Source organism: Procambarus clarkii, unplaced genomic scaffold (genome assembly GCF_040958095.1).
Source record: "Procambarus clarkii isolate CNS0578487 unplaced genomic scaffold, FALCON_Pclarkii_2.0 HiC_scaffold_461, whole genome shotgun sequence".
NCBI lineage: Eukaryota > Metazoa > Arthropoda > Malacostraca > Decapoda > Cambaridae > Procambarus > Procambarus clarkii.
The window spans coordinates 54,527-81,580 of NW_027189494.1; the positions used below are offsets into that span (position 1 = coordinate 54,527).

Consider the following 27,054-nt stretch of genomic DNA (forward strand, 5'->3'; position numbering starts at 1 on the left):
CAGTGAGTCACATTTTGCACAAACTCCCCTGCAGTTTTCGAAATATCCCAAATATCCCAAATTCGAGGCCTTAGCCGTATTTTGGAGCCAAATTCTGGCTCTCTGCACGTATTCGCAGTTTGAAATTACAACTTTTTTATACCCAAAATATACCAAGTGCTGAAAGTGGCGTTTGGTCACATTTGTCCCAAACCCCCCATGCAGTTTTCAAAATATCCCAAATATCCCAAATTCGAGGCCTGAGCCGTATTTTGGAGCCAAATTCTGGCTCTCTGCACGTATTCGCAGTTTGAAATTACAACTTTTTTATACCCAAAATATACCAAGTGCTGAAAGTGGCGTTTGGTCACATTTGTCCAAAACCCCCCCTGCAGTTTTCAAAATATTCCAAACATCCCAATTTCGAGGCCTGAGCCATATTTTGGAGCCAAATTCTGGCCCTATGCACGTATTCGCGGTTTGAAATTACGGAATTTTATACCCAACATATGCCAAGTACTGAAAGCGGCAGTGAGTCACATTTCGCACAAGCTCCCCTGCAGTTTTCGAAATATCTCAAATATACTAATTTTGAGGCCTGAGCTATATTTTGGAGCCAAATTCTGGCTCTCTGCACGTATTCGCAGTTTGAAAATAAGATTTTTTTATACCCAACATATGCCAAGTACTGAAAGCGGCGTTTGGTTACATTTGTCCATAACCTCCCTGCAGTTTTCAAAATATCCCAAACATCACAATATCGAGGCCTGAGCCATGTTTTGGAGCTAAATTCTGGCTCTCTGAACGTATTCGCAGTTTGATATTACGATTTTTATACCCAAAATATGCCAAGTACTTAAAGCAGCAGTGAGTCACATTTCGCACAAACTCCCCTGCAGTTTTCGAAATATCCCAAATATCCCAATATCGAGGCCTGAGCCATATTTTGGAGTCAAATTCTGGCTCTCTGCACGTATTCGAAGTTTGAAATTACGACTTTTTTTACCCAACATATGCCAAGTACTGATAGTGGCATTTGGTCAAATTTGTCCCAAACCTCCCTGCAGTTTTCAAAATATCCCAAAAATCCCAATTTCGAGTCCTGAGCCATATTTTGGAGACAAATTCTGGCTCTCTGCACATATTCGCAGTTTGAAATTACCACTTTTTTATACCCAACATATGCCAAGTACTGAAAGCGGCAATTGGTCACATTTGTCTCAATCCACCCGGCATTTTTCAAAATATCCCAAACATCCCAATTTCGAGGCCTGAGCCATATTTTGGAGCCAAATTCTGGCTCTCTGCACGTATTCGCAGTTTGAAATTACGACTTTTTTATACCCAACATATGCCAAGTACAGATCGCGGCGTTTGGTCACATTTGTCCAAAACCCCCCCTGCAGTTTTCAAAATATCCCAAACATCCCAATTTTGAGGCCTGAGCCATATTTTGGAGCCAAATTCTGGCTCTCTGCACGTATTCGCAGTTTGAAATTACGACTTTTTTCCCCAACATATGCCAAGTCCTGAAAGCGGCAGTAAGTCACATTTTGCACAAACTCCCCTGCAGTTTTCAAAATATCCCAAACATCCCAATTTCGAGGCATGAGCTATATTTTGGAGCCAAATTTTGGCTCTCTGCACATATTCGCAGTTTGAAATTACGAATATCCCAATTTCGATGCCTGAGCCATATTTTGGAGCCAAATTCTGGCTCCCTGCACGTATTCGCAGTTTGAAATTACGACTTTTTTATACCCAACATATGCCAAGTACTGATTGCGGCGTTTGGTCACTATTGTCCAAAACCCCCCCTGCAGTTTTCAAAATATTCCAAACATCCCAATTTCGAGGCCTGACCCGTATTTTGGAGCCAAATTCTGGCTCTATGCACGTATTCGTGGTTTGAAATTACGACATTTTATACCCAACATATGCCAAGTCCTGAAAGCGGCAGTGATTCACATTTCACACAAACTCCCCTGCAGTTTTCTAAATATCCCAAATATTCCAATTTTCAGGCCTGAGCTTTATTTCGGAGCCAAGTTCTGGCTCTCTGCACGTATTCGCAGTTTGAATTTACGACTTTTTATACCCAACATATGCCAAGTTCTGAAAGCGGTGTTTGGTCATATTTGTCCCAAAGCCCACTGAGGTTTTCAAAATATCCCAAACATCCCAATTTCGAGGACTGAGCACTATTTTGGAGCCAAATTCTGGCTCTATGCACGTATTCGCAGTTTGAAATAACGACTTTTTATACCCAACATATGCCAAGAACTGAAAGCAGCAGTGAGTCACATTTTGCACAAACTCCCCTGCAGTTTTCAAAATATCCCAAATATCCCAATTTCGAGGCCTGAGCCATGTTTTGGAGCCAAATTCTTGCTCTCTGCACGTATTCGCAGTTTGAAATTGCGACTTTTTTATACCCAACATATGCCAAGTACGGAAAGCGGCGTTTGGTCACATTTGTCCTAAACCTCCCTGCAGTTTTCAAAATATCCCAAACATCTCAAAATCGAGACCTGAGCCATATTTTGGAGCCAACGTTTGGCTCTCTGCACGAATTCACAGTTTGATATTACGACGTTTTATACCCAACATTTGCCAAGTACTGAAAGTGGCAGTGAGTCACATTATGCGCAAACTCCCCTGCAGTTTTCGAAATATCCCAAATATCCCAATTTTAAGGCCTGATACTTATTTTGGAGCCAAATTCTGGCTCTCTGCACGTATTCGCAGTTTGAAATTACGACTTTTTTATACCCAACATATACCAAGTACTGAAAGTGGCAGTGAGTCACATTATGCGCAAACTCCCCTGCAGTTTTCGAAATATCCCAAATATCCCAATTTTAAGGCCTGATACTTATTTTGGAGCCAAATTCTGGCTCTCTGCACGTATTCGCAGTTTGAAATTACGACTTTTTTATACCCAACATATACCAAGTACTGAAAGTGGCTGTGTGTCACATTTTGCGCAAACTCCCCTGCAGTTTTCGAAATATCCCAAATATCCCAATTTTAAGGCCTGATACTTATTTTGGAGCCAAATTCTGGCTCTCTGCACGTATTCGCAGTGTGAAATTACGACTTTTTATACCCAACATATTCCAAGTACTGAACGCGGCGTTTGGTCACATTTGTCCAAAACCCCCCCTGCAGTTTTCAAAATATCCCAAACATCCCAATTTTGAGGCCTGAGCTATATTTTGGAGCCAAATTCTGGCTCTCTGCGCGTATTCGAAGTTTGAAATTACGACTTTTTATACCCAACATATGCCAAGTGTGGGAAATTTTTACCCACCATATCTAATAATCATCTAAGAAATGTATAATTTCTATATCATATCTAAATCATATCAAAATCATATCTAAATCGTATCAAAATCATATAAGAATCATTAAAGATTCATTTTATAGCTTGATCCTGGATGACAATGGCACCATGAACACGTACGCAACAGGGGCCCTTTTGATGCCTACGTGACTTTGTACATGATTTCTCAAGGATCCAGAAGCTTCTAGAAGGACTTCTTAATTAAAAAACTATTGGAACATTGATTCAACATCCGGTAGGATTAAAAATCGAATCCTTAATAAGATTCAGTGGTACTTTCAAATACTACTTATAATCTTTAAATCTTATATCTAATTATATTATAATCACATCTTATCTTAATCATAAGTCTAGACTGTAAAAATAATCAATCAATATTCATTGCAAGCTACCTCTCAAGGGAGAGGGGGAAGGCTCTCGGGGGGCGAGAAGCGCCCACCAACGATGCCTCGCGGCACTCCGCGTTTGTTTACAAATGAGTGAACAAGTGACTGATCCTTAGCGAACATTACCAGCTCAAGGACACCTTATCTAATATTTTTTATCGCCAGTGAATACTCTCTAGAACTGGGGGAGTACCTGGACAATATCTACAAGGAAAATCCTAGAACATTCACTTAAAATAGAGTGTATAGTGGAGATCACGGTGACACGGTTTCCTCCACCTTCATTCTTTATCTTTATCATATCATTCTTCTGCAACGCAGTTAAAGAAAAATCACGTAGCAACGCTACCAGATCATCATACAGCAACGCTGTAGCAAAATATCGTGCCTAAACTCGACAAGAGAGTTAATCAGTCTGGCAAACTTGTCAGACAGGCACCCCGACTGGCAGAGAAGTATATTGAAGGTTATTTGGTGTATGATTGGCCAATTGTATGCTTGTGTAACTTTAATATCCTATAAATCTGTCTGTTGGTTAAAAAGCGAGGCTAAGCCTCACATTTCAGTAAGTTTATTAAAATTGTAGTGTAGCTGTGAATCTTATCCAAGCACTGAACCTCATGAGTGTCCATTCTGTCAGAAAAGAATTCAGCCTCAATAAGTAAAAACCTCACAAGTGTCTACAGCGTTGGAAGAGATTCACTCAAGCTAACTGTATCATATAAGTGAATATGTCTGCATATATATTTGAATATATAAATTAAGTTATCAATTGTTTGCTTAGTTAATTTTTAAGTTATCATATAAGTTCATTTAATTGAATATAATTTCTAGTACTTGACAGTATTTAGACTACATTTAAGGTCATTTATTATACTTTTACAATTTAATTTGTTGTTTATAGTATAAGTACATATTGGCTGTTAAGTTATGGTACTAGGTTAGACTATGTACGTTTAAATCCCTGATTTAAACAGAGCCAGTGTTCAGTCAGATAACTGAATTTATTAAATCTTATCCTTGTATAAAATACAAGCTGATGTGAGATCCCTGTCTACAGGTGGATTGGAACTTCTATCAACTAAGTCATTCACCCCACCTGTCCCTTACAGCCCACAGTTTGTCATTAGGAAAAGAGGATCTAGGATTTACAACCCTAGCTAGAGATTTTAGTTGAATTAATTAGCAGACAGTGAATTTTTAATTTAGTTCAGTACAAGTCCCTGGTAGTCTCCTCTTATATCAATCCCAGCAGGTTTTTCCCACATTAATGGTCCTTCGAACCGGATAATAATGGTCTTTTGTACCTAGATATTTATGATCATTCATTTACCGAATATTTCAATGCCAAATACATAAGAAACTTCTTGATTTTGCATTGGAATAATTCTTACATATTCTAGCCTAACCTAGCTATCAGCCAATATTTATCATAGCTATATATCTAAGTAAACAAATAGTTTGCAGTGGCTTAAGCCACCATATCCATTATCTAGTAAGCATTCATAGCATACTGATATTGTTTTGTGTTAAGAAACCACAGTACTTAAGTATATCAGTGTCACAGACACAACTGCATCTTAATCATAAAATACCATTATCTACCTCATTGTGGTAACATTACATATATATTTAAGTGTATTATCTAGCATTATCTCTAATCTACTGATTTTCAGAGCTGCTCATTACATAATATTCTTTAAAAAAGTGTTATCATCACTGTAAGAGCATCATTACAATCTATCTATAATCAACTATATCATACCCTATTCCAGGTAAAACCAGTAGACATTCTACTGTATTTTATCTAACAATTATTATGGTAACAGATTTTGTAATAACTTTGCAAAAATAGTGCCATTTACTATTTTTAAAAAATTATTACAAGATTTACCAACTTGGTGCATTCGTGCATTCGGGTCACAAATCAAATTATTACAATACTTTTGATAATTGAACACCTGCTACAACCAGATTCCAGGGAGGAAATGAAGGACGATCTTTGGAATCATTACCTAAGTAGACAGGAAAGCTCATTTATCAAAATACATTAACATCAAACATATTCATCAGAAAAAAAAGAGAAAAATCTCGGAATCTCCGAAACTCGGAAAAGGTCAAAATGACTAACAGTATTCCACCAGCAACTGAAACAGAAAAGAAAAGGACACAAAGTGTCTAAAAAATCACTTGAATCTACAGCCTACAGACCATTTAAATCAGGTGATAGACAAATGTCATCATCACTTGACTACAATAGTCTACAATTGGGGATTAAGACCAATCTTAATCTCGCATCGCAATCTGAAAGGCTAACAGCCCATTGACAATGTCAATACAAATATTATCATCCATCTAAGATAACTATCTTAATCCAAGAATATAGTCTTGATCACCTAATCTCATGCTTTCACTGGAGTAAAAGCAGCCTCAGAAAATCTGAAGTTAATCAAGCATCTCAAAGAGACTTACTTAATAGAAAAGGCAAAGCCGAGGAAAAAAAAGAAAAAGCAAAATGCTTCATCACATCATGAATAATGTAGATACACATTATTACAGATACAATTCATCCTTTAAGGAAATCCTTGGAGGAGTACAAGTGTTACATGCTTGTATGACCTACTTGCATGTAATTACTTACCTACAAGTTTTACATACTTGTAACAACATCTTATCACAAAGCCAAATCTTTGATGGACTTCGAGCTTACGTACAAAGATTACGAAGCCGAGGAAAACTTAGATCTCAAGAAAAAATCCCCAAAGGTGAATCCACGGACAAAAGCAAAAATGTCCAAAACGGCAATCAAAAATCAAGGCAACAAAACTCTTCTGCAAAGTGGAAACAGAATAATGTTGGCTCTTATGCTATATCTCCCACAGTTAACAGAACTGTAGGAAACCAAGCTCCTAAGACAGATAAGACAAAAGGAGCTACAAGTGCCCCAAAATGTTTATTCTGTCAAGAAGCACATACCATTTATCAATGCACAGTTTATGTAGGCCGTGCCAGTCGAATCGATCGACTGAAATCTCTGAACAGGTGCATCCGTTGTCTACGGAAGCACGATACTAGTGAGTGTATCACTCAATTGCAAAACTGCCAATATTGTCATAAAAGTGTACATCACACAGCACTCTGTAGTGATATTAACACTCAATCCAGATCACAGACTTCCAATAATCAACCTGCATCTCAGGCAAAGCCCAAAGATGATAATACCACAACAGCCGTACAATTCTGTACAGTAATGAGCAATGTCAACGACTTGGATACAGAAATTGTTACAACAGCCATATTGCCTACTGCACAGCTAGAACTATGCAATCAAGGAATTTGTATTCCAACTAGAGGCTTTTTTGATCAAGGGTCACAGAAAACCTTTATCAGTAAAAAGATGGCAGAAGATTTACAACTTAAATCTTCAAAGCAAGTATCTACATCCATATCAGGGTTTTTTACTAATTCTGGTCGTAGAACCTTTCCAGTAGTAAAACTCAATGTCTGTCTAGGTACATCCCAAAGGACAGTAGAAGCCATAGTAGTTGATAAAATTCCTACTGAAATGGAAGTGACTGGTCTGACAGCAACTATTAAATTCCTAAAAGAAAAAAGAATCCAATTAGCAGATCCTCTACTCGATTCTGACCTCATAGGGGATATCGGAATCCTGATTGGAGCTGACTACTATCATCGATTCATTCTGGGATCAGAAGAATCTATGGGTATGAATATACTCAAATCAGCAGGAGGCATATTGATGACAGGACCTATACTAGATCTTGAACCTTCAACTCCTGAAAAATCACATCATACAGAAACTGTAATAGTGGCATGACTAGGCAAAGAACAGTCACCACTTAAAATCCCCCACATGATTGATGATGGATTAGAATCTGTACCTCAATTGTGGGAACTTGATGCTATAGGAATAATTCCTGAACAACCAAGTCCTGATGATGTCTGTGCATATAATCAATACTTAGAAACTGTACAGTACTATGATGGACAGTACTGGGTAAGGCTACCATGGAAAATCAACCATAAAACCTTACCTACCAATTATCACATGGCTTATAGTCAATTTAAATCGCAACTAGCAAAGCTAAGAAAAAGGCCTGAGCATTTAAAACTCTATCATGAGATTATTGCTCAACAATTAAAGAATAAATTCATCGAAGTCGTGAAACATGACAATACGCAAACAGGCCATTTTTTACCTCACATGGCTGTAAAGAGAGAATCAAAAACAACTCCTTTACGGATAGTTTTTAATTGTAGCTCTAAATCTGGACCCCAAGGAACCAGTCTAAATGATTGTTTGCAAACAGGTCCAAGTCTAACTCAGAAATTGTATGACATACTGTTGAAGTTTAGACTTAACAAATATGCGTATTCAGCAGATATAAGTAAGGCCTTTCTAAGAGTTGGCTTACAAGAAGAAGATAGAGACTTCACTAAGTTTCTATGGGTAGAGAACCCAGAAGATGTCAATAGTCCTGTAGTGACTTTCAGATTCTCTTCAGTTCTTTTCGGCGCGACAAGCAGTCCATTTCTATTGCAAGCAACTCTAGATACTCATCTGAAGAAATCATCAAGTCCCTGTAAGACTGAAATCAGTCAAAATCTATATGTAGATAATTTTCAAGGGACAGTTAACAGTACTACTGAATTGTTACAATTATATCAAGAGGCTAACAAGGAGCTACAAGGTGCCAACATGCCACTACAATCTTGGGCCTCTAATAATGCAACATTGAATAATCAAATAGCAAGAGATTACCCTGAATATCACGTACCAGAATCACAAAAGGTGTTAGGTATGGATTGGGATTTAATCTCGGACACAATATCGATCAAATCTGTGCCAGTAAATTACATCATCACAACAAAAAGGGATTTGCTTTCACAAGTTAGCAAAGTATTTGACCCACTTGGTCTACTAAATCCTTTGACTATCAAGTGGCGTTTATTGGTGCAACAAGCATGGAAAGCTAAGGTTGGTTGGGATGATCCACTACCAATCCAGTTACAAAAAGCTTGGATGGAAGTGGCTCAAGAACAAACTTTAGTTGAAAAGATAATCTTTCCGAGACACATAGTCGAGGAAAATGAAGAAGTATCACTACATGTATTCGCAGACTCGTCAGCCAAAGCTTTTGGAGCTTGTGCTTACTTAGTGACTTCTAATCAATCATATCTTATCACCTCTAAGGCCAGAGTCGCTCCATTAAAAAAGAGGACTTTGCCTCAGATGGAACTAACAGCACTGCTAACTGGTACACGCTTAGCTGTGCATATCAAACAAGTCTTGTCTACCATGAACATCAAGGATGTCATCATATGGTCTGACAATGAAGCTGTCTTACAATGGGTACGAAACGACAACTGTCCAACTCCATATGTAAAAAATCGCGTCTCGGAAATTAAAGAAATTTCCGCAGGCTTTCAATTGTTGCATGTACCAACAAAGGATAATCCAGCTGATCTCTTATCAAGAGGTATGACATTTAAACAGTTTGCAAAGGCAGATATTTGGTTTCATGGGCCTCGATGGTTAGTGAATGGTAGTTGGCCTGAACAAAAGCCACACGTCATTACGACACAAACCATAACTACCACCAGGCAGCAAGCTCAAATATCAGTCTTGGATTGTACTCGTTACTCCTCGCTCATCAAATTAATCAATGTAACACAGAACGTGTTTCATTATCTCAGGAAAAAAGGTATAAAATACACTTTTCCAGATGCACTTCTCTATTGGGTAAGACAAGCCCAGAGAGAAACTTATGGGAATAACTATGAAAATCTTCCGCATAAGTTAAAACACAATCTCGGTCTGTGGATAGACCAAGAAAATCACAACATTCTGCGTTGTGGAGGGAGACTTAAACACGCAGATATCAATCTAGATACCGTGCATCCATGGCTTTTACCAAAAAATCATTGGATCACAAGGTTGATTGTGTTGCATACACATCAACAAATCATCAAACATGGAGGAGTGTTAGACACACTCACACAAATCAGACAGCAGTACTGGATTCCTCAGGGAAGACAGTCAGTCAAATCAATCTTGAAGAATTGCATGATATGCCGAAGGTACGATGCAAGAACTTGCTCTTATCCAGGGCCACCACCCCTGCCAAAGGAACGAGTGGTCCATCTACAACCTTTCGAAACGACAGGAGTAGATTATACAGGAGCAATATATCTAACAGGGACTGCAGATAAGCAACCTATCAAGGCATACATCTGTCTGTTCACCTGTGCTACCACCAGGGCAGTACATCTAGAGGTAACACCCGATATGACTGCTCAATCATTTATTCAAGCTTTCCGCAGATTCGCAGCACGCCGATCATGCCCTAAGCTGATGATTTCAGATAACGGAGCAAACTTGGTAGCTGGAGAAGCATGTCTACGGGAAATCTGTTCCCATCCTGCAGTTACTTCCACACTGGAACAGCGTCATTGCAGATGGAAATTTATCCCTCCGAGAGCCCCATGGCACGGAGGATTTTATGAACGGTTAATAGGAACTGTAAAAAGATCCTTGAGAAAATCTCTACACCGTCAGAAAATCAATCTTCAAGAACTCCAGACAGTAATCACGGAAATAGAATCAAGGGTGAATAACCGGCCGTTGACTTACTTGTCTGAGGATCCTACTCAACATGAGCCGTTAAGTCCTGCCCACCTAATGTATGGAAGACTTCTGACTCCAGTACCATCTCTAGTGGATGATGAGATCAGAGATCCCTCATATGTGGGCCAGAGCGAGTTGGTTCAGGGGTATAAACATCTGTCCAGCATAATCCAAAAATGGAATGATGTTTGGACAAAAGAATATCTTACATCTCTACGAGAACATCACTATGGGGCCAATGTCCCCCATAATATAGCTAATCTCCAACCTGGCGATATCGTCTTGGTAGACAGTGATGGCCCTAGGGCTGACTGGCCATTAGGTAAAGTTGTCTCAGTCCATCCAGATAGTCAGGGGATTTTGAGAATAGTCAAAATCCTGTCTAAAGGAACAACTTCCCTGAAGACATTGGACAAACTCATCCACATGGAATCAGTGAGCCAGCTGCAGTTAGATCCTGAGAGACCTCAAGACACTCTAACTCCACAAGACCCACAAACTCCTAACAGACACAATCGTCCACAACGGACAGCAGCACAAAAGTGCAAGCAAAATTTGCACTTGTATTATCAATCCAATGGAGAGTAAATAAATACATATGGTTACTATTGTCCTAAGTATTGGACTCTGTGCCAGTTCTCTCCCTCTGGAAGATGTGGGAAATTTTTACCCACCATATCTAATAATCATCTAAGAAATGTATAATTTCTATATCATATCTAAATCATATCAAAATCATATCTAAATCGTATCAAAATCATATAAGAATCATTAAAGATTCATTTTATAGCTTGATCCTGGATGACAATGGCACCATGAACACGTACGCAACAGGGGCCCTTTTGATGCCTACGTGACTTTGTACATGATTTCTCAAGGATCCAGAAGCTTCTAGAAGGACTTCTTAATTAAAAAACTATTGGAACATTGATTCAACATCCGGTAGGATTAAAAATCGAATCCTTAATAAGATTCAGTGGTACTTTCAAATACTACTTATAATCTTTAAATCTTATATCTAATTATATTATAATCACATCTTATCTTAATCATAAGTCTAGACTGTAAAAATAATCAATCAATATTCATTGCAAGCTACCTCTCAAGGGAGAGGGGGAAGGCTCTCGGGGGGCGAGAAGCGCCCACCAACGATGCCTCGCGGCACTCCGCGTTTGTTTACAAATGAGTGAACAAGTGACTGATCCTTAGCGAACATTACCAGCTCAAGGACACCTTATCTAATATTTTTTATCGCCAGTGAATACTCTCTAGAACTGGGGGAGTACCTGGACAATATCTACAAGGAAAATCCTAGAACATTCACTTAAAATAGAGTGTATAGTGGAGATCACGGTGACACGGTTTCCTCCACCTTCATTCTTTATCTTTATCATATCATTCTTCTGCAACGCAGTTAAAGAAAAATCACGTAGCAACGCTACCAGATCATCATACAGCAACGCTGTAGCAAAATATCGTGCCTAAACTCGACAAGAGAGTTAATCAGTCTGGCAAACTTGTCAGACAGGCACCCCGACTGGCAGAGAAGTATATTGAAGGTTATTTGGTGTATGATTGGCCAATTGTATGCTTGTGTAACTTTAATATCCTATAAATCTGTCTGTTGGTTAAAAAGCGAGGCTAAGCCTCACATTTCAGTAAGTTTATTAAAATTGTAGTGTAGCTGTGAATCTTATCCAAGCACTGAACCTCATGAGTGTCCATTCTGTCAGAAAAGAATTCAGCCTCAATAAGTAAAAACCTCACAAGTGTCTACAGCGTTGGAAGAGATTCACTCAAGCTAACTGTATCATATAAGTGAATATGTCTGCATATATATTTGAATATATAAATTAAGTTATCAATTGTTTGCTTAGTTAATTTTTAAGTTATCATATAAGTTCATTTAATTGAATATAATTTCTAGTACTTGACAGTATTTAGACTACATTTAAGGTCATTTATTATACTTTTACAATTTAATTTGTTGTTTATAGTATAAGTACATATTGGCTGTTAAGTTATGGTACTAGGTTAGACTATGTACGTTTAAATCCCTGATTTAAACAGAGCCAGTGTTCAGTCAGATAACTGAATTTATTAAATCTTATCCTTGTATAAAATACAAGCTGATGTGAGATCCCTGTCTACAGGTGGATTGGAACTTCTATCAACTAAGTCATTCACCCCACCTGTCCCTTACAGCCCACAGTTTGTCATTAGGAAAAGAGGATCTAGGATTTACAACCCTAGCTAGAGATTTTAGTTGAATTAATTAGCAGACAGTGAATTTTTAATTTAGTTCAGTACAAGTCCCTGGTAGTCTCCTCTTATATCAATCCCAGCAGGTTTTTCCCACACCAAGTACTGAAAGTGGCATTTGGAAACATTTGTCCAAAACCCCCCCTGCAGTTTTCAAAATATCCCAAACATCCAATTTCGAGGCCTGAGCCATATTTTGGAGTCAAATTCTGGCTCTCTGCACATATTCGCAGTTTGAAATAACAACTTTTTTATACCCAACATATACCAAGTACTGAAAGTGGCATTTGGAAACATTTGTCCAAAACCCCCCCTGCAGTTTTCAAAATATCCCAAACATCCCAATTTCGAGGCCTGAGCCATATTTTGGAGCCAAATTCTGGCCCTATGCACGTATTCGCGGTTTGAAATTACGGCATTTTATACCCAACATATGCCAAGTCCTGAAAGCGGCAGTGAATCACATTTTGCAAAAACTCCCCCGCAGTTTTCGAAATATCCCAAATATCCCAATTTTGAGGCCTGAACTATATTTTGGAGCCAAATTCTGGCTCTCTGCACGTATTCGAAGTTTGAAATTACGACTTTTTATACCCAACATATGCCAGGCCCTGAAAGTGGCATTTCGTCAAATTTGTCCCAAACCTCCCTGCAGTTTTCAAAATATCCCAAAAATCCCAATTTCGAGTCCTGAGCCATATTTTGGAGACAAATTCTGGCTCTCTGCACGTATTCGAAGTTTGAAATTACGACTTTTTATACCCAACATATTCCAAGTACTGAAAGCGGCAATTGGTCACATTTGTCTCAATCCACACGGCATTTTTCAAAATATCCCAAACATCCCAATTTCGAGGCCTGAGCCATATTTTGGAGCCAAATTCTGGCTCTCTGCACATATTCGCAGTTCGAAATTAAAACTTTTTTATACCCAACATATGCCAAGTACTGAAAGCGGCAGTGAGTCACATTTTGCACAAACTCCCCTGCAGTTTTCGAAATATCCCAAATATCCCAAATTCGAGGCCTGAGCCGTATTTTGGAGCCAAATTCTGGCTCTCTGCACGTATTCGCAGTTTGAAATTACAACTTTTTTATACCCAAAATATACCAAGTGCTGAAAGTGGCGTTTGGTCACATATGTCCCAAACCCCCCATGCAGTTTTCAAAATATCCCAAATATCCCAAATTCGAGGCCTGAGCCGTATTTTGGAGCCAAATTCTGGCTCTCTGCACGTATTCGCAGTTTGAAATTACAACTTTTTTATACCCAAAATATACCAAGTGCTGAAAGTGGCGTTTGGTCACATTTGTCCAAAACCCCCCCTGCAGTTTTCAAAATATTCCAAACATCCCAATTTCGAGGCCTGAGCCATATTTTGGAGCCAAATTCTGGCCCTATGCACGTATTCGCGGTTTGAAATTACGGAATTTTATACCCAACATATGCCAAGTACTGAAAGCGGCAGTGAGTCACATTTCGCACAAGCTCCCCTGCAGTTTTCGAAATATCTCAAATATACTAATTTTGAGGCCTGAGCTATATTTTGGAGCCAAATTCTGGCTCTCTGCACGTATTCGCAGTTTGAAAATAAGTTTTTTTTATACCCAACATATGCCAAGTACTGAAAGCGGCGTTTGGTTACATTTGTCCATAACCTCCCTGCAGTTTTCAAAATATCCCAAACATCACAATATCGAGGCCTGAGCCATGTTTTGGAGCTAAATTCTGGCTCTCTGAACGTATTCGCAGTTTGATATTACGATTTTTATACCCAAAATATGCCAAGTACTGAAAGCGGCAGTGAGTCACATTTCGCACAAACTCCCCTGCAGTTTTCGAAATATCCCAAATATCCCAATATCGAGGCCTGAGCCATATTTTGGAGTCAAATTCTGGCTCTCTGCACGTATTCGAAGTTTGAAATTACGACTTTTTTTACCCAACATATGCCAAATACTGAAAGTGGCATTTGGTCAAATTTGTCCCAAACCTCCCTGCAGTTTTCAAAATATCCCAAAAATCCCAATTTCGAGTCCTGAGCCATATTTTGGAGACAAATTCTGGCTCTCTGCACATATTCGCAGTTTGAAATTACCACTTTTTTATACCCAACATATGCCAAGTACTGAAAGCGGCAATTGGTCACATTTGTCTCAATCCACCCGGCATTTTTCAAAATATCCCAAACATCCCAATTTCGAGGCCTGAGCCATATTTTGGAGCCAAATTCTGGCTCTCTGCACGTATTCGCAGTTTGAAATTACGACTTTTTTATACCCAACATATGCCAAGTACAAATCGCGGCGTTTGGTCACATTTGTCCAAAACCCCCCCTGCAGTTTTCAAAATATCCCAAACATCCCAATTTTGAGGCCTGAGCCATATTTTGGAGCCAAATTCTGGCTCTCTGCACGTATTCGCAGTTTGAAATTACGACTTTTTTCCCCAACATATGCCAAGTCCTAAAAGCGGCAGTAAGTCACATTTTGCACAAACTCCCCTGCAGTTTTCAAAATATCCCAAACATCCCAATTTCGAGGCATGAGCTATATTTTGGAGCCAAATTTTGGCTCTCTGCACATATTCGCAATTTGAAATTACGAATATCCCAATTTCGATGCCTGAGCCATATTTTGGAGCCAAATTCTGGCTCCCTGCACGTATTCGCAGTTTGAAATTACGACTTTTTTATACCCAACATATGCCAAGTACTGATTGCGGCGTTTGGTCACTATTGTCCAAACCCCCCCCTGCAGTTTTCAAAATATTCCAAACATCCCAATTTCGAGGCCTGACCCGTATTTTGGAGCCAAATTCTGGCTCTATGCACGTATTCGTGGTTTGAAATTACGACATTTTATACCCAACATATGCCAAGTCCTGAAAGCGGCAGTGATTCACATTTCGCACAAACTCCCCTGCAGTTTTCGAAATATCCCAAATATTCCAATTTTCAGGCCTGAGCTATATTTCGGAGCCAAGTTCTGGCTCTCTGCACGTATTCGCAGTTTGAAATTACGACTTTTTATACCCAACATATGCCAAGTTCTGAAAGCGGTGTTTGGTCATATTTGTCCCAAAGCCCACTGAGGTTTTCAAAATATCCCAAACATCCCAATTTCGAGGACTGAGCACTATTTTGGAGCCAAATTCTGGCTCTATGCACGTATTCGCAGTTTGAAATAACGACTTTTTATACCCAACATATGCCAAGAACTGAAAGCAGCAGTGAGTCACATTTTGCACAAACTCCCCTGCAGTTTTCAAAATATCCCAAATATCCCAATTTCGAGGCCTGAGCCATGTTTTGGAGCCAAATTCTTGCTCTCTGCACGTATTCGCAGTTTGAAATTGCGACTTTTTTATACCCAACATATGCCAAGTACGGAAAGCGGCGTTTGGTCACATTTGTCCTAAACCTCCCTGCAGTTTTCAAAATATCCCAAACATCTCAATATCGAGACCTGAGCCATATTTTGGAGCCAACGTTTGGCTCTCTGCACGAATTCACAGTTTGATATTACGACGTTTTATACCCAACATTTGCCAAGTACTGAAAGTGGCAGTGAGTCACATTATGCGCAAACTCCCCTGCAGTTTTCGAAATATCCCAAATATCCCAATTTTAAGGCCTGATACTTATTTTGGAGCCAAATTCTGGCTCTCTGCACGTATTCGCAGTTTGAAATTACGACTTTTTTATACCCAACATATACCAAGTACTGAAAGTGGCATTGAGTCACATTATGCGCAAACTCCCCTGCAGTTTTCGAAATATCCCAAATATCCCAATTTTAAGGCCTGATACTTATTTTGGAGCCAAATTCTGGCTCTCTGCACGTATTCGCAGTTTGAAATTACGACTTTTTTATACCCAACATATACCAAGTACTGAAAGTGGCAGTGTGTCACATTTTGCGCAAACTCCCCTGCAGTTTTCGAAATATCCCAAATATCCCAATTTTAAGGCCTGATACTTATTTTGGAGCCAAATTCTGGCTCTCTGCACGTATTCGCAGTGTGAAATTACGACTTTTTATACCCAACATATGCCAAGTCCTGAAAGCGGCAGTGAATCACATTTCGCACAAACTCCCCTGCAGTTTTCGAAATATCCCAAATATCCCAATTTTAAGGCCTGATACTTATTTTGGAGCCAAATTCTGGCTCTCTGCACGTATTCGCAGTTTGAAATTACGACTTTTTTATACCCAACATATACCAAGTACTGAAAGCGGCGTTTGGTCAAATTTGTCCCAAACCCCCCCCCCCCTGCAGTTTTCAAAATATCCCAAATATCCAAATTTCGACGCCTGAGCCATACGTTGGAGCCAAATTCTGGCTCTCTGCACTTATTCGCAGTTTGAAATTACGACTTTTTATACACAACATATGCCAAGTCCTGAAAGCAGCAGTGTGTCACATTTTGCACAAACTCCCCTGCAGTTTTCAAAATATCCCAAACATCTCAATTTCGAGGCCTGAGCCATATTTTGGAGCCAAATTCTGGTTCTCTGCACGTATTCGCAGTTTGAAATTCCTCTTGGAGTTGGAGTTGGAGGGTTTTTGGATTTGGAATGAGGGAAGAGGCGGGCTGGATGAGGCAGTTTATGTCTTTGGAAATATTTGTAATCATTTTATTTAGAGATGAGTGTGAGCAGAAATGACACACTATAGTAGTAATTTATAGTGAAGATAATATTGTATTTCCAAATGAGAAAAAATTATGCGAGGCGAAAACTGGCATAATACATGCCAGATAAAAGTAGGTTGGCAACAACTCCTCAATAAAAGATTTGGTTGTGGAGGAGATTCCCGCCCGAAGGTCGGCCATCTTGGCGCACAGATTGAACGCCCCTGGCTGGACTTTCTTTCCACACCTCGCCTGGGGCTTGTCATGTTCACAGAAAATGGTACCATCCGTTTTCTATGTGCGGCGGCTGGGACGCCAGAGAGGGGAGGTAAACAAGAGAGCGTACAGGACGCCCGCCAAGCTTGGTAGCTACTAGTCATGTAATCATATTAAGTATTAAAGTCAGTAACCAAGTCATGACTTTACATCAACCCTACAACCAAGACTTCCTCAGTAACACACAAACACCACATTGGCGACGAGGATGAACTGTGAACGCAGGTATTATTGTGACTCGTCGTCTGCACATGATCCAGTAATTTGTTCCGCAAATCCACAACCCAGTTACCAAACCAGTATTTACCCAGGTATTTCCTAAATCTAAACTTATCTTCATTTAAAGCCTTATCAATAACTCCCTTGTTATGCCCATTCATCCACTTGTACACTTCAATCATGTCACGTTAAGGTTTTTCCAACATCTCTTCATATGGAAGCTTTCTAATTTGCGGGATTAACTTTGTCATCCTAACTGACGTGTTCTAGTGAATTATGTCCATTCATTATGTGTATGGCGACCAAAACTGAACGGCATAATGTAAATGGGGCCTAAAAACAATACGTTAATAAACCCAGCCGACTTATTGCTAACTCTTCTATAAATAAATCTATGGGAAAGAAAAGCTCTCAGCCTGCTAACAAGAGTGTACAAATCCACAAGGGCCGGGACGAGGATTCGAACCTGCGTCCGAGAGCATCCCAGACGCTGCCGTAATCGACTGAGCTACGACATGGTCAAAAGGAGTTGAAACCGAAGATCTACTGAACATATTGGATCCTGCAGCCTCTCCGAGGCACAAACCAGTGTTAGTGTAACAAGAATGTGAAGTTGACTACGTCCATCTAGTTCCACCCGCTCCTCCCCAGAACTAGTTGTTAAATAAGCACTTTACCTTGACTCCTCTGATCCAACACTTGTCCACACGTGCCACACTCCTGAAAAAATATTTTTTACATATATTAAGGGCAAGTATAAGTAATTATTAAAATAAGGCACCAAACCGGGAAGGCTATGTAGCACCAGGGTAAGTATAAACAGTTTATTTCAAATACAATCGAGTAGGAAAATACAATTATGAATTTCAAGAACACTGGAACCAATCACTGGAAAAGGTGAAATTGCAATGGAGATTAATTAAAGATTGTATCAACAATAGCGAGTAGGCAAGACTGATAAGACTGCAATAGCCTAACGGAGTACATTTTTGTCTCCGACTCATGAGGCTATGGTTAAGCATCAATGTTCTTTTAAAGTTACATAGAAACACATTATCTTATTAGGGTCTTCCACTAAAAACAAACCTTTAGCTAATCTTAGATAAACGTACTGTGTATTATTAATTTATTTAGCTGTTTATTGGCCTAAATTATATAAATAACATGCTTAAAACCTCTTAAGTACAGTATATGGTCTCTGAGCACCAAACCAACGTTAGAAGCCTAGTGATTACATTGTCAAAAAGGACCATTTACAGGTGAAACCATTTCATATCGCAGAGTAAACAAGATGGAAACAATTATCTTCCACATTTATTTGCACAATTGCCATCCTGATATGACCACTCCATCGCCCTAGTCGTTAACACACTAAGTGCAGGCGATGAGTCACAATAACGTGGCTGAAGTAGTTTGACCAGGCCACACACTAGCAGGTGAAGGGATGACGACGTTTCGGTCCATCCTGGACCATTCTCAAGTCGACTTGAGAATGGTCCAGGACCGAAACGTCGTCGTCAACACACTAAACAATCTAGGGTGACTTGTTGCTAAACATTACAAGTCACCTTTACCTTAGCTACAAAACACGTTGTGCATATTATCACACTACCTTTAATGTCATAATGCAGCAGTTTGCGCGCTCAAAATACAGATAGACAAAATTCTCAGGAACCATAGGGGAACCTTTGACAAGCCGCCGGCTTCCTGTTGCCGTAGAGGGCACTATGGAGAAATGGTGGCCCTCTGGTAAATTTAAGTCAATATTACCTAGGAGTTATGATGTACCAGCCATTGAACATCTGGGACTCACAGTTAATATGAAAACAATCCTTAAGAATAGTTAAACGAATCTTTGACTGAAACGAACAACGTTGAATATTCAACTGTACGAGTCTCTGTTGTGGTCCCATCTGGCCTACTGTGTCCTAATATGGAAACCTCACTTCAAAAACACATCAATGATTTTCAGCTTTGGAGAAAGTTCAAGACAGCAACAACAATCATGCCAGAACTTGTTCAACTGTCACTACCACGAATCTTTGAAGGACTAACACTATAAAAGTTTAAATTGTTATAGATTTAGATAGATTAGCCTATAAATTTTCCTAGAAATTACCTACTTAATGTTATCTGTTAAATTAAGGACCTGGCCGAAGTGCTATGCGTACTAGTGGCTTTACAAGAATGTAAACACACAGGGCTATGTACTCCTTGTCACCTGTCCTCTTATAAATAGCGTCGCTTTTGGCCGTTTACCCGTAAGGCCGAATATGGACGTAATTTGGAAATGAAAACAAAATGAAAATAAATTTGGGCTTTTTTTCAACAACAATAAGTTAAGGGTCCTCTGGTAGGTTAGGTGGGCAGGAAATTCTCATAAAGTTTCAAAACGTTATGAAAAATGTTAATGGAAAGAATCCTCTTCTAAGCTGGCCGAGTAAGCCGGACGACTCAAACAGAAAACGGAACCGTGCGTCACTTTTGTGAGTCGATTTCATTTCAAATTACGTCCAAATTTGGCCATAGTGCCGCGCATACCAGCCAAAAGTGACGTTAGTTTTAAGAGGACGGGTTGATCAGAAACCCAATATAACTTGTAGTTATATAAATAAATAAATAACAGCCGAGGCCTTTGTAATACTGACCAACTTGGAGGTCATTAATACAGACCACTTCTCTAAAATATCATATTTGACACAGGCTGGACAACAGCTTCAAGCTCAACAAGCCACATCGTAACACAGAAAATAGATGTGTTGTTTCCCCCATAGGATTATTAACCCATGAACCCGCTTAACCACTCAAGTCGTAAATGCCGAGTCATTCCTCTTGTTCACAATATACACAAGACAAATCCTCAATAAAATAAGGGTGGAGGGAGTAGGAAGGCTGACCTTAGACAAGGTGCCGCCGTCCTGTCCCCGTCGAGGCCACTGTAGATGGTGGCCCTTAGGTCAATTCATCATAGGAGCCCTTCTCCTTCCATCATTCTGAATCATGCTCATCGTACTAACCTGCACCCCCTCAATCCCCCCCCCCCACCATCTTCACACAATCTGTGGCCAACATTTCTCGTTTCATTCAGATTTTCATCAAAATATGTAGAAGATTTCTCTTTGGGTTGTTTTAAGGGGCCTGACAGCCGATTGGAGAGTGCTCCGGATTCGTAATCCTGAGGTTCCGGGGTCGATCCCCGGTGGAGGCTGAAACAAATGGACACTTTCTTTCACCCTGATGACCCTGTATACCTATCAGTAAATAAGTACCTGGGAGTTAGACAGCTGCTATGGGCTGTTTCCTGGGGATGTGTAAGAAAAAGAAGGCCTGGTCGAGGATAGGGCCGCGGGGGATGCTAAGCCCTGAAATCATCTCAAGATAACCTTAAGATTGCTGGCTAGCTACTGGCATGGCTATTAAGGCCACCACAAGCGCCCTAATGACTTAACTAGCGGGTACACCTATGGCTGCCACCTGACAATCTCCTCTATATTTTGTCTAAATACATAAAATATACAAAATAATAACGAATAACAACATGAAGTACACACCCCGAACAATTCTTTCTATATTATGATTGAGTAATGATATCTGTAACACATTTATTTTTTGCTCACTGGTAATCAACGTGACACTTGCCAGGCGGCGGCTGGTCGACAAATGAGCCACACGTTAAGAAGCGGGACTCCCAGACGCGCCACTCACCCTTACTTCACTATAATATCTAAACTGTCAACCTCTAATACAGTTAAGCATCTGACCACCAGAGGCGCTAATGCTTCCCTGTTATTACGCCATCCATATAATGATTGTTCTCATTATTCATTGTTGCAACGTTTAAATACATTCAACACTGTAGTGACAATGTCAGACCTCGAAGGAAGAATTGAAACACCCTTCTTTAGATGTATTATTAATTACGAAAATACTTAAGGAAATTCCTGTTTCAATTCTTCCTTCGTGGTCTGACACTGTCGTCACCATTTTCATCACGTGTTAATTGTCTTGTGATTTACACGCAGATTTTGTAGTGTATATACGACAACTTCAGGAAAGTAATGAGTAGCGGATTTAGTCTAAACAATAATATATGCTCTTTGTTTTTAGTGCCAAATTATCTGGCAAATATACATTTGGAGATGTAGCTCAATCCTTCCTGTAGCCCAATCTTTCCTGTAGCCCAATCCTTCTTGTAGCCCAATCCTTCCTGTAGACCAATCCTTCCTGTAGCTCAATCCTTCCTGTAGCCCAATCTTTCCTGTAGCCCAATCCTTCTTGTTGACCAATCCTTCCTGTAGCTCAATCCTTCCTGTAGCCCAATCTTTCCTGTAGCCCAATCCTTCTTGTAGCCCAATCCTTCCTGTAGACCAATCCTTCCTGTAGCTCAATCCTTCCTGTAGCCCAATCTTTCCTGTAGCCCAATCCTTCTTGTAGACCAATCCTTCCTGTAGCCCAATCCTTCCTGTAGCCCAATCCTTCCTTCCAAATCTGATTTGTATTATAATATTATTGGAGGTGTTGTGGTTTCTGTTCTAGGTTCAGGATTGTACCTGGTCCAGGTGTCATCTTATGTTGCGTTTATTTCTTTGTTGCTATATCCATTGTTCACCAACACTTCAGTTAACTTTCAAACTCCCTACTGACGTTGCTCCATTCTGAGCAGTGGGTAAGGGCTCGACGAATATAAGTGTTTAGAACACTGGCTTTGTGTCTTTGGGAGCACTCACTCCTACTGTTTAGGCATAATCCTATGTTTGTAGGCTTAGTATATACGCTACTGCTTAGAGATGCTCCTGTTAAATTGTGTGTTTATTTTTCTACTTATACTGAATCCTTTTAAAGTGTGTCCTTATCTGTCATTTGCATCAAACTTCATCCCTCCCACTAACCTGTTTGGTAGTGAGTTCTGCTAATCGTGGATTGCTGTTACGTAGCTCATTTAGCTTCATAATAGTTGGATGGCTGAAATAAAAAGGCTTCAATTAAACAGAGCAGAAATTTATGAGAATGATGTTCAAAAATACCAAATAGTTATTATTTTATCTGTAGAAAACGATGTCTTACAGACAGGGTAAAAAAAAAATGAATGTAATGAAACATCATTTACATGGCGAGAGCCAGAGGTTCCCTGGAGCTATCCAGGCTGATATGGATATATTAGATTTTGGCATCAGTCAGTGTGAATGGAGTTCTACTGAATTACAATCTCTCAGCAAATGAACTTTTTTTCACCCTCATTGTTTGCTGTGATCGCCAACATGGTATTTAGAAAAAGTTGATCTGCTGCTGACCTCTTGCTAAATCTCTCCATTAAGTGACATTAGACACTGGATGAATCATAGATCAGCAGTGTTGTTGATCTAAATATAGCAGGTGCATCTGAGTGGGTTTGGATTAGTAGGAAAGCATCACGCACTAGCCCCAGTCACCATTCTGCAATATAAAAAAAATCCCCCATGCTTTCCACATCACTTTTTTATAACCAACATATGCCAAGTTCTGAAAGCGGCGTTTGGTCACATTTGTCCCAATCCCCACTACAGTTTTCAAAATATCCCAAACATCTCAATTTTGAGGCCTGAGCCATATTTTCGAGCCAAATTCTGGCTCTCTGCACGTATTCGCAGTTTTAAATTACGACTTTTTTATACACAACAAATGCCAAGTCTTGATAGCAGCAGTGAGTCACATTTTGCACAAACTCCCCTGCAGCTTTCAAAATATCCGAAATATTCCAATTTCGAGGCCTGAGCCATATTTTGGAGCCAAATTCTGGCTCTCTGCACGTATTCGCAGTTTTAAATTACGACTTTTTTATACCCAACATATGCGATGTACTGAAAGCGGCGTTTGGTGACATTTGACCCAAACCTCCCTGCAGTTTTCAAAATATCCTAAACATCCCAATTTCGAGGCCTGAGCCGTATTTTCGAGCCAAATTCTGGCTCTATGCACGTATACGCAGTTTGAAATTACGACTTTTTATACCCAGCATATGCCAAGTCTTGATAGCGGCAGTGAGTCACATTTTGCACAAACTCCCCTGCAGTTTTGGAAATATCCCAAATATCCCAATTTCGAGGCCTGAGCTATATTTTGGAGCCAAATTCTGGCTCTCTGCACGTATTCGCAGTTTGAAATTACAACTGTTTTTTACCCAACATTTACCAAGTACTGAAAGAGGCGTTTGGTCAAAATTGTCCCAAACCCACCTGCAGTTTTCAAAATATCCCAAACATCCCAATTTCGAGGCCTGAGCCATATTTTGAAACCAAATTCTGTCTCTATTCACGTATTCGCGGTTTGAAATTACGATATTTTATACCCAACATATGCCAAGTCCTGAAAGCGGCAGTGAGTCACATTTCGCACAAACTCCTCTGCAGTTTTCAAACTATCCCAAACATCCCAATTTCGAGGCCTTAGCCATATTTTGGGACCAAATTCTGGCTCTATGCACGTATTCGCGGTTTGAAATTACGACATTTTATACCCAACATATGCCAAGTCCTGAAAGCGGCAGTGAGTCACATTTCGCACAAACTCCCCTGCAGTTTTCAAAATATCCCAAACATCATAATTTCGAGGACTGAGCCATATTTTGGAGCCAAATTCTGGCTCTTTGCACGTATTCGCAGTTTGAAATTACGACTTTTTTTTTACCCAACATATACCAAGTACTGAAAGCAGTGTTTGGTCACATTTGTCCCAAACCCCCCTGCAGTTTTCGAAATATCCCAAATATCCCAATTTCGAGGCCTGAGCCATATTTTGGAGCCAAATTCTGGCTCTCTGCACGCATTCGCAGTTTGAAATTACGAATTTTTATACCCAACATATGCCAAGTACTGAAAGCGGCAGTGAGTCACATTTTGCTCAAACTCCCCTGCAGTTTTCAAAATATCCCAAACATCCCACTTTCATGGCCTGAGCCATATTTTGGAGCCAAATTCAAGCTCTCTGCACGTATTCGCAGTTTGAAATTATGAATTTTTAATACCCAACATATGCCAAGTTCTGTAAGCAGCGTTTGGTCATATTTGTCCCAAACCCCCCTGCAGTTTTCAAAATATCCCAAACATCCCAATTTCGAGGACTGAGCAATATTTTGGAGCCAAATTCTGGCTCTATGCACGTATTCGCGGGTTGAAATTACGACATTTTATACCCAACATATGCCAAGTCCTGAAAGCGGCAGTGAGTCACATTTCGCACAAACTCCCCTGCAGTTTTCGTAATATCCCAAATATCCCAATTTCGAGGCCTGAGCCATATTTTGGAGCCAAATTCAGGCTCTCTGCACGTATTCGCAGTTTGAAATTACGACTTTTTTATACCCAACATATGCCAAGTACTGAAAGCGGTGTTTGGTCACATTTGTCCCAAACCCCCCCTGCAGTTTTCAAAATATCCCAAACATCCCAATTTCGAGGCCTTAGCCATATTTTGGAGCCAAATTCTGGCTCCATGCACGTATTCGCGGTTTGAAATTACGACATTTTATACCCAACATATGCCAAGTCCTAAAAGCGGCAGTGAGTCACATTTCCTACAAACTCCCCTGCAGTTTTCAAAATATCCTAAATATTCCAATTTTGAGGCCTGAGTCATATTTTGGAGCCAGATTCTGGCTCTCTGCACGTATTCGCAGTTTGAAATTACGACTTTTTATACCAAACATATGCCAAGTACTGAAAGCGGCAGTGAGTCACATTTTGCTCAAACTCCCCTGCAGTTTTCAAAATATCCCAAACATCCCACTTTCATGGCCTGAGCCATATTTTGGAGCCAAATTCAAGCTCTCTGCACGTATTCGCAGTTTGAAATTATGACTTTTTATACCCAACATATGCCAAGTGTTGAAAGCGGCGTTTGGTTATATTTGTCCCAAACCTCCCTGCAGTTTTCAAAATATCCCAAACATCACAATATCGAGGCCTGAGCCATATTTTGGAGCCAAATTCAAGCTCTCTGCACATATTCGCAGTTTGATATTACGATTTTTATACCCAACATATGACAAGTACTGAATGCGGCGTTTGGTCACATTTTTCCCAAACCGTCCCTGCAGTTTTCAAAATATCCCAAACATCCCAATTTCAAGGACTGAGCAATATTTTGGAGCCAAATTCTGGCTCTATGTACGTATTCGCAGTTTGAAATTACGACTTTTTATACCCAACATATGCCAAGTCCTGAAAGCAGCAGTGAGTCAAATTTTGCACAAACTCCCCTACAGTTGTCGAAATATCCAAAATATCCCAATTTCGAGGCCTGAGCCATATTTTGGAGCCAACTTCTGGCTCTCTGCACGTATTCGCAGTATGAAATTACGAATTTTTTATACCCAACATATGCCAAGTGTTGAAAGCGGCGTTTGGTTATATTTGTCCCAAACCTCCCTGCAGTTTTCAAAATATCCCCAACATCACAATATCGAGGCCTGAGCCATATTTTGGAGATAAATTCTGGCTCTCTGCAAGTATTCGCAGTTTGATTTTACGATTTTTATACCCAACATATGACAAGTACTGAAAGCGGCAGTGAGTCACATTTCGCACAAACTCCCCTGCAGTTTTCGAAATATCCCAAATATACCAATTTCGTGGCGTGAGCCATATTTTGGAGCCAAACTCAGGCTCTCTGCACGTATTTCCAGTTTGAAATTACGACTTTTTTATACCCAACATATGCCAAGTACTGAAAGCAGCAGTGAGTCACATTTTGCACAAACTCCCCTGCAGTTTTCAAAATATCCCAAACATCACAATATCAAGGCCTGAGCCATATTTTGGAGCCAAATTCAGGCTCTATGCACGTATTCGCGGTTTGAAATTACGACTTTTTATACCCAACATATGCCAAGTTCTGAAAGCAGCGTTTGGTCATATTTGTCCCAAACCCCCCTGCAGTTTTCAAAATATCCCAAACATCCCAATTTCGAGGACTGAGCAATATTTTGGAGCCAAATTCTGGCTCTATGCACGTATTCTCAGTTTGAAATTACGAATTTTTATACCCAACATATGCCAAGTCCTGAAAGCGGCGGCGAATCAAATTTTGCACAAACTCCCCTACAGTTTTCGAAATATCCCAAATATCCCAATTTCGAGGCCTGAGCCATATTTTGGAGCCAACTTCTGGCTCTCTGCACGTATTCGCAGTATGAAATTACGAATTTTTAATACCCAACATATGCCAAGTACTGAAAGCGCCGTTTGGTTACATTTGTCCCAAACCTCCCTGCAGTTTTCAAAATATCCCAAACATCACAATATCGAGGCCTGAGCCATATTTTGG

General features: G+C 39.9%; 1 protein-coding gene and 1 long non-coding RNA gene across 2 annotated transcripts in view; one reads left to right on the forward strand and one right to left on the reverse strand.

Moving 5' to 3' along the window:
* The window catches only part of LOC138361550 (uncharacterized), a 31,436-nt gene extending 9,972 nt beyond the window's left edge, over window positions 1–21,464 (reverse strand). The window contains exons 1-2 of the long non-coding RNA XR_011227027.1: window positions 21,306–21,464; window positions 18,432–18,474 (exon numbers count right to left, since the gene is read on the reverse strand). This is a non-coding gene — a long non-coding RNA (uncharacterized lncRNA). The remainder of the gene's footprint in view (window positions 1–18,431; window positions 18,475–21,305) is intronic.
* LOC138361551 (uncharacterized) lies at window positions 8,406–12,719 on the forward strand. Its single transcript, XM_069320819.1, has 2 exons — window positions 8,406–12,018; window positions 12,514–12,719. Exon 1 carries the CDS (start codon window positions 8,432–8,434, stop codon window positions 10,946–10,948), a length of 2,517 nt encoding a protein of 838 aa, XP_069176920.1. The 5' UTR covers window positions 8,406–8,431; the 3' UTR covers window positions 10,949–12,018; window positions 12,514–12,719.
* Window positions 21,465–27,054: the final 5,590 nt, after the last annotated feature.